This window comes from Podarcis tiliguerta (assembly GCF_965153285.1).
Source record: "Podarcis tiliguerta genome assembly, chromosome: 8".
Classification (NCBI taxonomy): domain Eukaryota; kingdom Metazoa; phylum Chordata; class Lepidosauria; order Squamata; family Lacertidae; genus Podarcis; species Podarcis tiliguerta.
The window spans coordinates 19377566-19395587 of record NC_139541.1 but is presented as its reverse complement, the minus strand read 5'-3'; the positions used below and the strand labels follow the sequence as shown (position 1 = coordinate 19395587).

Genomic DNA, 18022 nt, shown 5'->3' with positions numbered 1-18022 from the left:
CTTAGTCCTCCTCAACCGCAGTCTGTTTCCTGCCTTCCTCAGAGGTGGTCACCTTGGGTGGCCAGGCTTGCCTTTGGGTGGCCAGCCTTCAACCCCACAGCCTCCCAGCCCTACCCCAGGATTACGGGCCTTTTCTGCACACCTTATCATTATTTGCTCTCTCCTCAAATGCAGGCAAAGGCCTGCTGACCCTTTCCTTCCCAATGTAAACAGCAGGGGAGCTTTGGGCAGGCAGCTCATTTACATTAGCCTTTGCTGGGTCGGTCACATGTGTCAGAAGCAACTCGGGAGTCCATGTTAAAGGAAGTGATGGGGAAGCTGTGCTGGTTGCTGATCATCATTAACTTCAATGGATCTATTCTGAATAGGGTTGCATCCATTGCTAATCCTATTCAGAGTAGATCCATTGAAGTTAATGATGATGACTAATTTAGGTACATTACTTTCAGTGGGTCTACTCTGAGTAGGATTTGGCTACACCCAAGTTCTTTAATTTTGTAGAAATTAAGCAGGTTTTGTTGTTGTTGTTAGGGGATGGGGCTTCTTATCCCTTTCTCTTTTTCATTTTTCTGTATTTATTAAAACTATTAAAAGTAAATTATTATTTTTTTAAAAAGCAGGGCAGGTGGTCCAGAATTAGACTGGCTCTGGATATTTGTATTCTATTTAGCTGTTCTGTGGATACTGGTTATTGGTGGTAACAAAGTAATTAATTGATTCGCTGATATATGCCCTTGGCCCATATTTTTATATTGTAGTTTCATAGGGATATAAGATTCCCATTTATCTCCATAGGACTTCTACACATGGAAGTTTTAAAAGAAAAAAGTTTAGGTTTTTGTTTCTTGGCAGACAAGCACCATCCCACTTGTAGGCCATGGAAGCTCAATTTTTGCTTTTTAGAAATGGTTCTGTCATCTCCCCTGACAAGCCATTGCTGACGGCCCCCCTTTTTTTTTGAATCCATGGATTTTCCTAGCTAGATGTTGAGTCTTGCTATTTTTAACTTGCTCCTCTTTATCACTATTTCACATTCTAGTTAAATGCAAGCGAATACAATTGAATGGTATTTATTTTTCTCTTTTCTCTTTTCTTTTCTTTTCCTTTTTTCCTATTTTTGTTGGAAAGGGATACATCCTAAACTCCTTACTAGAATTAGACCCCGCTGAGATTCTTCACAGTTGGAAGGAAATGAATAAAGCTGCTATCTCAGAAATTCAGCTTACAAGTGTGACAAACGTCAAGTTATGTAAGAGACTTTCCTGGGTCTAGATAACACTCACTACCAGGAAAGGGATTATAAGTATAGTGGCAGAGTATCTTTGCTATCAGATCCATTTGCTTCATCCTCACAATGCAAATCCAAGGTTTTGAGGTGTTCCCGACAGAAAACTGTCAAGTTGCTTAGCCCCAAACCTGAGCTGCTTTTCATATTTTTTTTAAACCAAATATCAATCATTTTTTGTTTTCTTTGTATGGTGTTCAGGATCCTGCACTGGACGAATGCTCTCCTGCTAATTGCTCCTTAAATGAGATGTTTTTGCTGTCTTAAAATATAGGCTATAAGCTCATCCCCTTTCCAGCGTTAAAACACTCTGGAAATTGTAGCTCTATGAGGAGAAGCCGGGTCTCCTAAGAACTCTGAGAACCCTTAATAATAAAAATAATAATTTATTATTTATACCCCGCCCATCTGGCCGAGTTTCCCCAGCCACTCTGGGCAGCTCCCAATCGAGTGTTAAAAACAATACAGCATTAAATATTAAAAACTTATCTAAACACGGCTGCCTTCAGATGTCTTTTAAAGATAAGATAGCTGCTTATTTCCTTCACATCTGATGGAAGGGCGTTCCACAGGGTGGGCGCCACTACCGAGAAGGCCCTCTGTCTGGTTCCCTGTAACCTCACTTCTCGCAATGAGGGAACTGCCAGAATGCCCTCGGCGCTGGATCTCAGTGTCCGGACTGAACTACAGCTCCCAGAATTCTTTGGGGGAAGAAACCATGACTGTTGAAAGTGGTAACATAGTAGTGCTTTAAATGCAGTCATTGTGTATTTGTGTATTTGTGCAATGCGAGAAGAAATGGTAGCTGATACAGTCAGATCTGTCAGTAGAGGTGGCCAGAGAATGTCATGCCAACTCAGATGTTCCTCTTCTCTTTGCAGAGCAAAAAGTGCCTTGCGGTTGAAGTTTGAAGTTTGCAAGGAACTTGCCAACCACATGGAGCTGCTTCCAAAGACAGGCTACATTCAAGCTCATTCATCCTTTAGTGTGCAGCTGAAGTTTCTGCCAAGGTAGACCTCAGCCATCCATGGCCAAGTGTCTCAATTCTATTTAAATGCTAATCTTTATTATTTTTATATTTATTAACTTTACAAACCACCCTTTGTCCATACATAGCATACTATCTATACAACATAAAATTCTGAATGGTTATAGAAATACAACTATGACAATAAGAAATACATTATGAAATGCACATTCTTATAACAGCAGCAAGATAAAAAATAAAGAAGAAAATCCAAAGCAGGGTATATAAAATACAAAGCAGTACACAAATACAATTCTTATCCTGCCTCCACCTTCCCCACAAATCAGCCTGGGAGCTTTCATTTCCTCCTCTAGTCGTCCATCCTGGGAGATCTTTATTTCCCTGCTCTGCCTGGGATCCTTCCGTCATCTATTTGCCTTTTTCATGTGGGTGCAGTCATTGGCCCCTAATGACATCCCACTTCTATAGCTCCCAAAGCAGCCTACAAAATTTTCAGAACAATGCAGACCATGGAAATGGGAACAGAAGGTAGCAGCAAGACAATTTCATATTGGGTCACCCAGGGTATGAGAGAATAAAACTATCCTGAGATGTTATTGAAAGGAGAAGAGAGATGGTGTCAAGTGGAAATCTCTTGGGATGAGTTACCTAGCCATGACATCACTATGGGGCCTCTGGAGATATCTCTGTGCACTGGTAGGTCCATACCATAGATAGTGGCCCTTCAGATATCCTGGTCCCAAACTGTTGTTCTAGATCAGTGGTCCTAGATCAGTGGTAGAGCATCTGTTTGCATACAGAAGATCCTGTGCTCAATCCTCAACATCTCCAGGTAGGGCTGGGAATATTCCTAGTCTGAAACCCTGGAGAGCTACTGCTGCTCAGTGTAGACAATACAGTGGTACCTCTGGTTGCGAATTGGATCCATTCCGGAGGCCCGTTCGCAACATGAAAAGAGTGCAACCCGCAGTGGCGCACGTGCAGGTTGCGATTCGCCACTTCTGTGCATGCACGTGACATCATTTTACGCTTCTGCATATGCGCGAGCGGCGAAACCCGGAAGTAACCCTTTCCAGTACTTCCGGGTCACCACAGGACATAACCTGAAAGAACATAACATGAAGCAAACGTAACATGAGGTATGACTATATTAAGCTAGATAGGCCAAGTATAAGACAACTTCCAGTGTCTTAAGGTTGTTGTTACTATATTTCATTTCTATCTTACCTTTCCTCCAAGGAGCTCAATGTAACATATATTATGCTTTCTCCACTTTTAGCCTCACAACAACCTGGTGAGGCAGGTTAGGCTGAGTGGCAGTGAGAGGACCAAGATTACACAGTGATAGGGAAATGCTTTGATGAGTGTGGGATGAATGACTGACTAATGGGAAGATGTGTAAACACCCTGTAAGCAAATCAGAATGAATGCAGGACAAATGCTCAGTCAATAAATAGGTAGTCGGTGCCCCCCATCAAGGACTCCTAGAATTGTACTGTTGGTGTATAATTGTGTGACCTTAACTAAGAGTTTACAACAAGAAGAACTTATTTATACCCGCCCCCCCAATCTGGCTGTGTTTCCCCAGCCACTCTGGGCGGCTTCCAACAAAATATTAAAATACAATAGTGCGTCAAACATTAAAAGCTCCCCTAAACAGGGCTGCCTTCAGATGTCTTTTAAAAGTCTGGTAGTTGTTTTACTCTTTGACATCTGGTGGGAGGGCGTTCCAAAGGACGAGTACCACTACCAAGAAGGCCCTCTGCCTGGTTCCCTGTAACCTCACTTCTCGCAGCGAGGGAACTGCCAGAAGGCCCTCGGCACTGGACCTCAGTGTCCAGGCAGAACGATGGGAGTGGAGACACTCCTTCAGGTATAGTGGGGAAAGGGAAGATGTGATTAACTTTCCTGTGCTCAGCTTAATCGTAAGAAAAAATTAATCACCAGTTCATCCAACAATAGCATTTAAACAGCACAGATGTGAACTATGCAGCATGCTATTTAAATATTGTGAGTGGTTTACCCTACGTTAAGGAATACACTTCTGACTACCATGTAGTTTAAAAGGTCTATTGGCTCTTTCCCACCATGCCTCTCTTCCTCCCCCCCCAAACATATTTAGGAGTGTCCAGAAAGGAAATTGACTTGGATTACATTCCTACTATGCAGTGATGGCTGCCAACTTGAATGGCTTTAAAAGAGTATTAGACAAATTCATAGAGGACAAGGCTGTCAGTGTCTACTCACCCTGGTGGCTATGCTCTGCTGCCACTGTTGGGGGCAGTAATGCCTTTGAATACCAGTTGTCCATGAATACCACCAACTTTGACATTGGGTCCCAAAGGACCGTGGAGTAAGTTCCAGGGGAGGAGAAGCAGATAGCTACTAGCCATGATGGCTTTGTTCTCCCTCCCCTGTCAGAGGAAGTACCGTTTTTTTTGCTCTATAAGACTCACTTTTTCCCTCCTAAAAAGTAAGGTGAAATGTGTGTGCGTCTTATGGAGCGAATGCAGGCTGCACAGCTATCACAGAAGCCAGAACAGCAAGAGGGATTGCTGCTTTCACTACGCAGCAATCCCTCTTGCAGTTCTGGCTTCTGAAATTCAGAATTTTTTCTTTTCTTGTTTTCCTCCTCCAAAAACTATGGTCTTATGGTCTGGTGTGTCTTATAGAGTGAAAAATACAGTAATACCTCTGAATACCAGTTGTTGGGAATTACAAGACGGGAGAGGGCTCTTCCACTCAGTTCCTGCTTGCAGACGTCCCATTGAGACATCTGGTTGACCACTGTGAGAACAGGATGTAGGATTAGATGGGCCTTCGACCTGATTCAGCAGGGCTCTACTTCTGTTCTTACAAAATACAGATTTAGTGTAAGGCCTCTTTTTCAGACTATGCATGGAAAAGGTCCTTCTATCTGCAGTTTTCCAGTCCCTGGGCTAAAGGCCATCAGGTCACAGGGTTGGGAAGGATTCTGCCTGAGACTTTAGAGAACCACGGAACTACATAGACCAAGATGAAAGCAGCATCAGCATCTGTTATTTGCATTCTGGTGGAATAAATTACCAGAGCACTTTTTTGCAGTAGAGCCTTAAGAAATGCAAACACTGCATGTCTCTGTGCAGAATTAAATTCCTATCCCATTATAGAAAGAGAGTTACCATTATTATGACAGTTTCCAGTCCCTAAACTTCAAATGTTGTGAAACACTGCTATAGTTTTGTCAAGTGGATAGAGGCGACACAGCTTGGATTTAAAATGTTAATCTGCATTTGGGGGGGGGGGGCTGGGGGAAAGCTTCAAAGGAGATTTGATGAGATTAAGGAGGTTCTGACTCATGAAATAAGCCCCTGACTGGTTCACCAAGCAGAGATCGGATAAAAGGGGATGGGGTGCATGGAAGGCAGAGCAGGGTTACCGGGAGGGTTTACTAAAGTTTGGTGTTGAAAATGTTAAAGATGAACTACAACACCCATAATCCCCAACCACTTCCCAACCACTGGCCATGCTTTCTAGACCTGATAGGCATTGTGATTCAGCAACATTTAGAGGGTCAAAGGTATGAGATAGTTTTCCATGTCCCTGTGTCCATCACACCACACCACCTAAGAGTCATTCATTTGCAGATACTTTTTATCACTGCCCTGCTTCGCTGAATTTCTGATTGGGTGTTAATGTGTGCAGTTGTAAACACCTGCTTCCCTTTGTGTTTATGTGTCTATAAGTATCAATGTGCAATTTGTGTATGGTCCTTGTGTCCATCCATTTTCTGAGCAGATGCCAAACCTGTGGTTGCAACTGACCACCTGTTGGCTCTGTCATCACTCCATGTCAACTAAATGTGTGATCTAGAAACACGCCTGGCACTCCCCACATGGCTGCCCATTGCAGTAGGGGAAAGATCAGTACCAATGGGCTTGGAGAAACTTATCTGCCATCAATAATTTTCTCATGAAGGAAACCCTGAGAAGCTTCTGAGGGGTTCCACAAGAGGGGCTTTTGTTCACAGGGGTTGTTTGGGAAGACAAATTCTAGCAGAAGCCTGAGTTTCATGAATGGATCCTTGCTCTCTTCTGAAAAAAACAAAACAAAAAACATACAATGGCTTTTGTGACAATGCTTGACTACAAAAGAGGACAACTTGATATAATTGTTGCAGGTTTCTAATCTAAAAGATGCCCTTTTGATATGCAAAATTTGTCTTTTTTCTCAAGAATATTGCATAATTTGCTAGCTGAAGGTGTTCATTTAATGGCTGGCTTGAAAATAGGTTGTCATAAACTATTATATTCTAAGTGTTGTCTCCAACTAAGTGTTGCTCAGAGCAAGTTAGTCATGGCCATGAATTTCAGTGGGTCTGCTCTGAGTAGGAGAAAATCATAAATCCGTTGCCAATCATTTCTTCAAAAAAGGATTTCAAATGTATCCACATGACTCAGTATGGCAATTTTGTATTGTATGCTGATTGTTTACTCAGTTTCTCTCCCTCTCTTTTATAAATATTGTTTTATCATCTTACAGAATATTGTTTTCCCTGATTTGATTTTGATAGTCTAACAATATTACAGTTGCTATAGACAAAGATTTTGTCAACATATACTAGGCAACTCATTAAATAATTTTTCCATTTGGAATCTATTTTGAGGTTACCTCCTCCTTTTTAAATTTGAAAACCATACATCTACAACATTTTCACAGCATTTCCTCCACTTGTTATGATATTATAAAAGGAGGGAAACCAAATCTATATGACCTTGTACCGTCTCACTAGCGACCCGTTTTTTCAAAGCAAAGACTCCAAGACAGAACACTGTCTCCCTGGAGACAAAATGGGAAAAATCACTCTGTGTTATAGGACCCAGAGATTATAAATAGGATGGGGGTTCTAAAAATGATACATTGTTTGTACTAATTTGGCTCAAAATTGCAAACAAGGCTTGCGCTAGGCAAGAAGCTCTGGCAAGCGAATCCCTACACATCCCCTCTCCGTGGTGGGTAATCAGACAGACGGAGATGGTCTTTACGACTCTCCTTGCAGCCTGCTCTTATTTCAGTATCTGTGTGGTATTGCCTTCCTATTGATACTGACTCAGAAGAGCTGGTAATTAATTAACGTCAATGTCAAAAGGAACAGATTGCCCAAGATGGGTGTCTCATCTGTGCTCCTGACTACAGCTGGGGCCGAGGAAGCTTGCATACTGATTATCGAGCAAGTTTCTAAAGCCCTATTTATAGTCGTCAATATTTTGCTAGGAAAAGAGCAATATATCGGTTAATACTTTCTTAAAACGCTGGTAAATACAACATGGCCCCATAATCAGCTCCCTTTAGTAATGCAAGCCGAAAACACTTATGAGAGCATTAATGGGAATTACACGCAAAGAAACAGAGGCCAGGACCCTTTCATGTGCTTTGCAGTTCCCACATGGAATTGGTACTTAAAAATACACTGTCGCACGAAACAAGCCTGGATTTTACACTATCTACATTGTAGGAATCAGTTGTTATTCAGCAATTTGATGCAGTATTGGGTGAGGGAAGTTGTTGTTTAAGGTTTTAAAAGAGATAGGCAATTATTAACGTCATTTGCATGATCTAAACACTTAATGTGAAACTTTTCTATGAGCATTTGTATCTGGATGAAATATGTTTCAAGCCTGTACTGTAGGGCTAGGGAACCTTTGACCCTCCAGATGTAGCTGGACTCCAATTCCAATCAGCCCCAGCCAGCACACCTAATGGTTGGGAATGATGAGAGTTGTAGTCCAGCATCTGGGGGGCCAAAGTTTCCCCTGGAAGCATATTTCCAGATAGCATTACTTGCAGAGGTTCAGCAGACATTCTTCAAGCACAATGTACCTCATTTTGTTTGAGCTGAAAAAGCCCCAAACAGCTTCTCAAGGACTGTCCCCGTCTTCTTGTAAGGTTTGGCTACATGTTAACAGGACAAAAGTCAGCCATGTTAAAAGGCTTTCATAATGATTTCCTTCTGTCTGATTCCTTCCGCTTGGCTCTTTAAAGAGTATGTGATACTTTGCTGTTTCAGGCACTCTCTTCGAGAAGATGCAAGGAAGTACTTTGATGTAAAAACAAGAGTTCTGGAAGTCCCAATGACCGTCATGGTTTCAGATCAGGTTGGTGCAAGATTCAGCTGCTTGTTGTTAGAGAACAAGGGAAGATTGTGTCCTGCTCAGGCAGGATGAGAGCCTGCTGGGTGTGGTCCAGGTCTGAGGGAAATGGTTTGAGTAGCATAATATCCATCAGTGGTAGGAAACAGAGAACCAAGTACAGCTGATGTGGGGAGCCTCAGGTCTGGAAACCAAATGTGCCCACCCTATGATGGGGGCTTCTCTATCTGACCCTCAAGACTTTAGGCTACAGAGCATCCCTCTTTGCTGACCTAGCTCTGTACCCTTCTTCAAGGGCATGGCTGGAGTTATAATAATGTTTCTTGCTTGCCTGGGTGTTGCATGGGAAAATGTGTATGCAGGAACTTCTGAGTTTGGCATGACTCGAATGTAGCCTACTGTAGGAAGGTGAGAGGCACATCAGTTTGCCCTACCTCCAGCCCCACCCACTTTGGCACTGACCCCCACCCACCCCTTGAAGGTTACCCATAAATGAATGTAGCTCCACAGCTAAAAAATGTTCCTCACCCGTGAAGTGCAGGGATTGGGTCAGAATGGTTTTCTTCAGAACCTAGGAGAGCTCCCCAGGCCAGCAGGAGTGCCTTGAAGGGATACAAAGTCTAGGACTGTAACCTAAAGCACAGTGTTCAGGGTTTTTTTATATATATGATCTTCATTAAACTTTCCATTTTAACAATCCAATCAAACCACATCGTATATTCCGAATTATACATATTATTCAATAATCAATCCAAATATTATGCCAAATTATAAATTTTTCGGGGGACTTCACCATGCTCTGAGGTCGGGGGAGATCTGATCATCTCATCTCATACTTCTACTGCTTTTCATAATCATTCCCAATAATTCCCATAAGTCATTCTGATGTTTTCAGTTTTAATTTTTTAATGTATATGTTTCTCTTGATGCATCTCTCTTAGAGCATATCTACAAGGTGGACACATTGTTTTAATGGTAATTCTTTCTGTCTAGGGATCTCTAGGAATTGCACTTAAGATAGCAAGGATGGGGAGAGATCTCTTAACAAAATTATTGGAACAATAAACTTGGGTTGACTCAATGTTACCCAGCGCGCTTCATATTTGAATTGAGATTTGGATCTGAATCTCTTCTGCCCTAATTCAATCATTACACCACAACACAACTTGTATTCTTGTTTCAGAGTAAGCCAGTTGAATTTACGGTCCATGCAATTGTTACAACCTCAGATTTGGAGATCAGACCAACTGAAGTGGATTTTGGATTTTGCTCTATCTACGAAGCTGTCCAAACAACAATCACACTAACAAACAAAGCCATCCTTCCCCAGGAATTTGGATTTGTGGAACTCCCAGAGGTAAATACCTTCTTCTCAGTTTCTAACACAATAAATATTCCATGAAGTTTTGTAATGAAGGAGAGAACTGCACCCAAATGATTACTATCAGAGCTGCATATATCTCATTTTGAATAAAATCTGTCCCATGAACAGCTCAGTTCTGTAACGTGCACAAATTAGCAAACTAAGCAAATGTATATCATTTAGTGTGTGTTGCATAATATATTCTAACATGTTAATTCATTCTGGGTTTGCACATTATGGAAAAGTGGTGAGGAGCTATGTTCGTTTCACCCACACTTTAAAAGTATACCATTTTATAGCCATGAAGGCTAGGAACTTTTTTTAAATGGAGATTTTCAGCATAATTGTGTTCCCAGTACTGCACTCTAGGGTTTTCTGTACTCCACTCAGAATATATGCAAACACACAGCCCTGATCATCACAATACGCATGGGCTAGGACCAAATGAATATTTGTTCCTGATAAGTGCATTATTAGGCAATGCATTTCCCCTGTTTCCATTTGATCTATAGTGCTTTTTTTTCCTTTTGGTATATTCTCAATACTGTACATTTATTTTTCTCTTTTACTCCCTTTCTTTTAAAAAAAATGTTTTTATTGAAAGATTTTTCCATAAGTGACAAAAATACATGCAGTGTCTATGTTTTTATATTGTGAGAAGTTAAATGAGTGTGATTTTTTTCTACCACTTACGGAGTTGGGTTGGGGGCGGGATCCAAATTGGGAGGGTTTAGAATAGGTAGGTTATTTTCTGGAGGGTTAACATTTGGATTATGGCTAGTTTGTCTGAGAGAGTGATGCTTTTTTGCCTCCTTCTGAAAGTTTGTAGAAATTCAGCCCAATGATGGATTTGGAATGCTCCTGCCTCTTGAACAGTTGCAGCTGGACATCATCTTCAAAGCCCAGCGGGCAAAAGAATACAATTTTGAGCTGACTTGCAAGACTGAAATCAACAGGTGCGCACAGAGTTTCAAGCCATCAAGGGTTCTGCCAATGAGACAGGATAACCAGGTTTGATCCCCCGGTCTGATTCAGGTTTGCCCCAAATGGCCAAAACACATTGCAGTTAGTGGGAAGGAGGTGAAGGCCAACCTATACCTGTTTACTGCTTTGGGGGCAGGGTGCTTGCATTCTTGCATTCTGCATGCACATGCACGCAGAGGCCACTTTCCTTTGCTTAGCCAGGACCCTCAGAATGCTTCCAAATGACCTGTTCGTTGAGCATTCATCCTGATTTGTTTGCTAAGAGATCAGATGATATGGGCTATTTAATGAGCATGCAATCTGACTTCCTCACAGGGAGATTAGATGATGTGGCATGAAAGTGCTACCCCACACTTTCAAACTGCATTTCCTGCCACTTTTCAACCTTTGGGGGAAAGAAGGCTTGTTGCAAAAGACCCGACCCCTCCCTCCCATCAACTGTAATTGTGCAGTCTGGAATTGCTGGTGTGTGATTGAATCCTACATGAAAACAATGACAGCCTGGAAATGCCACCAGTCTTGGAGGCCTGCTGAGGGGAAATCAGCCAGGGTGGAAGAACTGCATAGGAAAATTAGCAGCTGTGGGACTGGGTTAAACATGCATTGCTACCTGTCGCTTCTTCGCAGCGAAGCTTCCCCCGCTCCCGAGCTTTGCATGTTAGAACCAAACCCAAAACTTAAAAGTGAATATTTGCAGTTGCTCTACTTGTAATAAACCACCAGAGAACATTCCAACTTCTTTCAGCATTTCTGCAGTCATGTTTCAGCATCAGCAGCATCTTTTCAGTGAAAATTAAGTATTCCAGAAGTGGGACTGAGAGCAAAGTGTTGCAGCATGAAGTGCTCCTGTGCAGTGTGTTCATCCAGGACGCATGTTTTTGTAGGGCTGTTTGGGGAATGTTTCCCCTTTAAGCTTTTTGTTAAGAAAGGTTTTGAGTTTTATACATCTTCAGCTCTATTCAGGGTGGACTCGTTGAAAATAAAAGACATAGCAAACTTAGGTCCATTAATTGCAATTGATTGTATCATTTAAATTTTACTAGGAGTACATTAGCCAAGCCCATTAATTTCAGTGGGTCTATTTTGCATAGGGCTAACATTGAAGACCAACCCAGTGGATCTACTCTAAGAATAACTTGGTTGGTGCAACCTTTTTTGTCCTCTGATGAAAACTCTTTATTCTGCATGGGTATGGAGCCATTTTGGCTACTTAAGCAACCACACTCACACCTGAACATTGGGATTAGAGGGGCTGTTTCCATCTTGTGTCATCATGGTTTGATTTCCGTATAGTCCTGAGCCATAGGGGTGCCACAGAACCTGGAATGGGCAGCGAAATATCTTTGTACTTGAAAGCAATGAGATACTTGTCATAGGGCTTATTTAAAGTCTTGGCAACAGGCTGCGTATTGTGCTGTGACCGGATTTTTTCAGCTGTGTTTCCATTTTTAGAGAATTCAAGCTGTCATGCAAGGCAGTCGGAGTCCACCCTCCTCTTGAGCTCTCTCATACCTTGGTCCAGTTTTCTGCCACTGCTCTCAACGACGTGTCAGCAGCAAATATCTTCGTGATCAACAATCACGTCAGTGTCAATCAGTTCACTCACAGTGTCCCAAGAGTTGGCAAAGGAGAAGTGGCCCCCGTTGGGCCAACTTCCTTCCAGTTCCTTGTTCCAGAAGACTCTCCTATTACGATCATGCCATGTGTCGGAACTGTCCTGCCTGGAAAGGTAAACACACACTCTCAGCCTATTAAAGATCTGGATAAAAATAGAACCTTCATGCTTATGGAGTACTACAGCCTATGTATCTGGCCTTATGCACCTCCCTTAAAGGAAAAGAAAGTGTTGAGAGCACATGTAGCTTTAATTCACATTTTTAAAAAAGAAATGTAATCGGAGTCCTTTTTTTGTTCTCCACTAGATATAGTTCAGGCTTCTTAATAAGGAGAGCCTATGCTGCAAGCGTAAAACCCCAGATTTAGGAAGTAACGTGGACATGAACTGGATTGTGTTCATTTGCTATACAATGTATATTTTGTGAGTCCAGAGGGAGGCACGGAATTGACAGGCCTTGTGGGGGACCATACAGTGTAAGGGCAGAAAAGGGCAACCAGAATGATCAAGGGACTGGAGTAACTCCCCTTTGAGGAACGGTTACAATGCCTTGAAGAGTTTTAGTTTAGAAAGCAAGTTGAGTAATGGGGGACATGACAGAGGCATATAAGATTATGCGCAGTTTGGAGAAAGTGGATAGGCCTCTTTCACAATACTGTAACCTCATGGGGTCTTACAGGGCAGCGGAATGGTGGGAGATTCACAACAGGCAAAGGGAGGTACATCTTCACTCAGCACACAGTTAAACTGTGGAATTCGCTGCCACAAACTATAATTCTGGCTACCAATTTGGATGACTTTGAAGGGGGATTTGACAAATCCATGAAGGCTACCAGTCACAATATCTATATTACCTCCAGTATGCCTCTGAATAACAGATGCTAGGTATCATGTGTGCTAGAGTGCTGTTCTACTCATTTCCTGCTGTGGGATTTCCATTGGAGCTCAAAGGGGCATCTATGGTTTCCTTCTTCCACATTTTATCCTCATAGCATTGAGGTGGATAACAGTGAGAACAGGATGCTTTGGCCAGATCCAGCAGGTCTCCTGCCTTGTTCTCTATTGTGGATTGGATTGTCTGTTAAATAGAGCATAAGTCTGAACTCCATTTAACCACCCAAGTTCATTCTGCATGTTCTCTTTCTTTCCGGCCTCCTCTCTCCTCCCCCCATGCCAGAAATGCATGCTGGAAGTGTCCTTCCGTCCAGTGTTGTGTGATCAGCTTATCAGGCTGGAGGCAGTCCAGCTGCTATGCCAGGCTGCCGAAGCAAAGGCTCAGATGGAGAGGAAGGCTCGGGAGTTGGAACTGCAGGTAAGTGTGGGAGGGATCTGTGCCTCCTGCGTGTTGCTCATTGCAAAGAACATCTGCCGTACCCATGTCACACTGTGTGGAGAGGCAGGTGCAGTTTTCGGAATTGCCAAGCCCCGCAGTGGTGGCTGATGCCTATTGCAACAGGTGGAGCCGAAGTCAAAGGAGCCCAAGAAGTAGGGAGGGTCAAAGCCATTGACAGTGAAAGCCAACCAATTCTAGTTTTGTCCCCATCCTTTAATGGTGACACTGAAACTAAGGAGGAGGATGCTGGCAGGCAGTGGTTGTAAGTTAGAAGACGGGGGGGGGGGGGGACCTGTCTGCAGGCAGACTGAGGTTGGTGGGGCAGTGCCCCATTTGCCCTAATGAACCAGTCTCTACTACCCATTCTTCAGCAACTGATATTCAAAGGCACATTGCCTCTGGTATTGGAGATAGTGATGGTCTTTCCTCATCAACCTCCTGTTAACATTTTGCTCTCCAGACGTGCCTATTTCTACCATACCCCTGCTCTTGCCCACAAATCAGCCCCTATCGACAAGCAGTCCATTACGAGAAGGGCTCACAGAGCCAGAAGCAACTTGTTGGGTGGGGAGGAGCCACTGCAGTCACTTCCCAGAATGTAGATTGCTGTTGCTTTCCAGGAGGGGTGAGGCAACGGGGAGGCCGGTGTGGGGCAAAGGCGTCAGCAGGAGCACTGGATTGGCTCTGTGAGTGCATTTACACCATGCAGACCTTCCTGACACCTTGCCAACCCCCTCCATAACCAAGCGTTCCACCTGCCAGAAAGCAAGCATAGTGACTCCTCCACACCTGGTGATCCACTTCTGCACAAGGTCCTCATTGGAAGTGGAGTCCATGTCTTGCCCCCATGGCACAACATATTCCTGCCCCGTAATTCTCCTCTCTACTCAGCTCTCTTATCATCTTCCTTTCCCCTCCCATTAGGCACCTGCTTTCAGCAAGGGGAGGTTTGCTCTGACTCCCCCCATTCCAGCAGTTAACCAAAAGGCTCTGCTTCCCTGCTTCTCTCTCTCTCTCTCTCTCTCTCTCTCTCTTCTCTCTCTCTCTCTCTCTCTCTTAATGGCAGAGAAGGAAAGAGGAAGCCCTGCTTACCCGGAAAGATGGAAAGAGGCCATCAAGCATACTCTCCATCAGTCAAATCTCAAAGCACACCCGACCATTTCAGCCGCCCAACCCAGAGGACATTTCTCCAGAGTGCGTGAGAAAAGGCATTTTCCATTTCCCTCATCCATGGCTGACCAAGTACACCTCTCCATGACTGTCAGGGTGCATGCCAGGATGTGGATGGCTAACTGGGGCTGGCATCAGGCTTGGGAAATCTTTAGCACAATGCCATCCTCCTACACTAGCACCCTTCCCCCCATTATGGATTTATCTAATGGTAAAAGTGAGTAGCCAAGAGCTGCTGTTTCCCACAAAAGCCAGAGTGATGCTTTGTCAAACTTCAGCATTATGGGAATTTTTTAAATAGCGGCTCATAGCCACCCAGCATGAGAGTAGGCAGGATAGGTTTCAGAGATGGTAGATTCTGCTAGGGCATTGGGACCCCAGAATAACTGAAGACTTAAGAACAAACAAGCAGGAAACAGGCAAGCAGAGCTGGTGCAACTCATTTGCAGAGCACCACAATGGCTGCTCCCACACCTAATCAATAATCTACAATTTAAGATAGATTCCTAATGGATTAGCCAGCAGTCTCCCTTACAAAAGATGTGGCCAGCAACCTTGCCATTTGATGGAACTCTCTCCAGCTGTCATCCTGCCTTCTTTTCACCCACTTCTAAGCAGGTAGGGCTGTAACTCAGTAGCAGAGCATCATTTATGGGGGTAGCAGAATTAACCTTTACTTGTGTAATTTGGTCAGCGGTTTGAATCCCTGTGATGGGGTGCACTCCCATTGCTTAGTCTCTGCTCCTGCCAACCTAGCAATTTGAAAGCATGCCAGCACAAGTAGATAAATAGGTACCGTTGTGGCAGGAAGGTAAACAGTGTTTCTGTGCGCTGCTCTGGTTCGCCAGAAGTGGCTTAGTCATGCTAGCCACATGACTCGGAAGCTGTACACCGGCTCCCTCGGCCAATAAAGCGAGATGAGCACCAGAACCCCAGAGTCAGCCACCACTGGACCTAATGGTCAGGGGTCCCTTTACCTTTACCGTGGCACAGATTTTTAATTTTTTTATTGGTACACTTGTCAGGGAAAATCTTTCCAAATACTCCGCAGTTGTCCATTCCTACTCCCTTTGACTCCTGCTCCAGGCCCCCCTTGTAGATTTACCACACACTGTCTGCATCCCCACCTAGAGCCTCAGTCCCTGCCTATGGATCAGATCTATCTTCCACTTGCTCTACTGGCCCTTTCTGATGCCTGCCAGTAAAGCCATCTCTGTTCTGGTCTGAGATAACTGTGCCTGCAATTGCCATAGACTCATCCCCGGCTTGCTCTTCCCTCTTAGTGATCCCTGGTAGGGAGCATAATAAAATCTCAGATAGATCAGATCAAAGATTTCCAAGAGTGGCCAATTGTGTGCTTCCCAGCAGGACCTAAAGACTAGACCTCTCCTGTTCCAGTTGCCTGTTCCACACTACTGGTATTCAGTGGCATACTCCCTTTGAACAAGGAAACTTCATTTAGCTGTGGATGACTCCTCTTCTGCTATAAATGCATCAAATCCACAGCCATGACTTGTTACTGAAAGGATGCGCGAGATGATTTGTTTTGCTTTGGTTTTCTCCTTGCCATCAATGTTCTCTTTTCCTCCTCTCTAGTTCCGAAGAGTATATCGCAGCTCATTTATCTCTGATCCGGAGCTTCGCCAACCACTTTGACAAATATGTTATCCCTTGCCTGATAGCATGTGGAGATATAGACGAGAAGAAAGGAACTGAAAACCTACACTACAAGTACAGTGATGAATGTGGAACTAAATATATACAGAGCTGCCTGCCAGGCCATTGATTCAGCTAGCCCAGTATTGTCTGCCATTGAGAGGGAGAGCCTAATAATAATAATAATAATAATAATAATAATAATAATAATATATTTATTTGTACCCCATCTGCCTGGGTTGCCCTAGCCATTCTGGGTGGCTAGTTTTTATTGGACTCCAACTCCTATCATCCCAAAGGATTGGCCATGCTGGCTGCAGCTGTTGGGAGGCAGGGTCCAGCTACATCCAGAGGGCCACAGGTTCCCCATCTGCATTGTAATCAGCCTTGATAAAAGACAGTGCAGCTATTCCTACAGAGACACAGCAGGCAGCCTTCTTTTTTTGAATGGTGCCCCCAGTTCCCAAGAGCCTTCTGTCCAGGGAAGGGAAACCTGTGGGCCTCTGAGATGATGTTGAGAGAAAGATTTAATTATTTAGTCAGATCAAAATATCCATTCTTACGGAGCTGAATGGTGCTGCAGTCTTGTTAGGGTGGCTCTGAATTCTCTTGATCCGAATCAGGGGTGGGGAACCTGTGGACCTCTGTGATGTTGTTGGACGACAGCCCCCATCGTCCCTGACCATTGGCCCTGCTGGCTAGGACTGATGGGAGCTGGAGTCCAACAACATCTAGAGGGCTGCAGGCTTCCCATTCTTGGTCTGTTAACTGAAAGCGGCTCTCCAGGGTCAGTTGCAGAGAGTGAGAGCTCTTTCCCATCTCCTTCCCCTTCTAACTGTGGAGATGCTGGGGATTAAAGCCAAGGCCTCCTGCAAGCCGAGCAGGTGCGTTATCTGGGAGCTGCAATCCCCCATACAGTTCATGTGGCGGGGGTGTTGTTGTTGTGGTTGCTTTGCCTACATCTGTAGCTGCTAAAATTAGCAAGTAGTCTGTGTGCCTGTTGCAACAGACACAGACTTCTTTGCGTCACAGGATAATTAAAGGCTAGACTTGCTCAAGCATACTTTTGTCAGACTTGTACCCTGGTCATATAGTTTTAAATGCCTTGAGCATAGATGTAGATGGGAGTTGGGGTGTGGGTGTGTGAGAGAAAGAGTGTGCACTGCTTCCCCCGCCACATGGCAGTGTATAAGGGGTCACTTTTAAAGTAGCTATTTTGTTCTATTAAATATGAAAACGGAAAAGGAAAAGGAAAAAACACTTTGATTTGTTGTAATTTACCACTGCACTGATGGATTATTTGCAGTTGGGGTCGAGTGGATAGGTAAACCAGTTAAGAAGCTTACTACACAAAGCCAGCTGGAACAAGTGCTGCTGTGGTGTAGTTATTAGAGTGCTGGACTGGGACCCAAGAGGCCAGAGTTGAAATCCCCACTCGACCATGAAGCTTTCTCGGTGTGACCTTGGGCCAGTCGCAGTCTCTCAGCCTCGCCTACTTCA

General features: G+C 43.9%; 1 protein-coding gene across 3 annotated transcripts in view; it reads left to right on the top strand.

Annotated features, from left to right (window-relative positions):
• CFAP74 (cilia and flagella associated protein 74) overlaps positions 1–18022 on the top strand; it is a 74969-nt gene that overhangs the window by 44700 nt on the left and 12247 nt on the right. For all 3 annotated transcript variants that reach the window (XM_083453654.1, XM_083453653.1, XM_083453655.1), the window contains exons 22-29: positions 2167–2295; positions 8320–8407; positions 9585–9758; positions 10587–10720; positions 12201–12477; positions 13541–13675; positions 14763–14890; positions 16463–16597. In XM_083453654.1, coding sequence (XP_083309780.1) covers positions 2167–2295; positions 8320–8407; positions 9585–9758; positions 10587–10720; positions 12201–12477; positions 13541–13675; positions 14763–14890; positions 16463–16597 — 1200 coding nt within the window. The remainder of the gene's footprint in view (positions 1–2166; positions 2296–8319; positions 8408–9584; positions 9759–10586; positions 10721–12200; positions 12478–13540; positions 13676–14762; positions 14891–16462; positions 16598–18022) is intronic.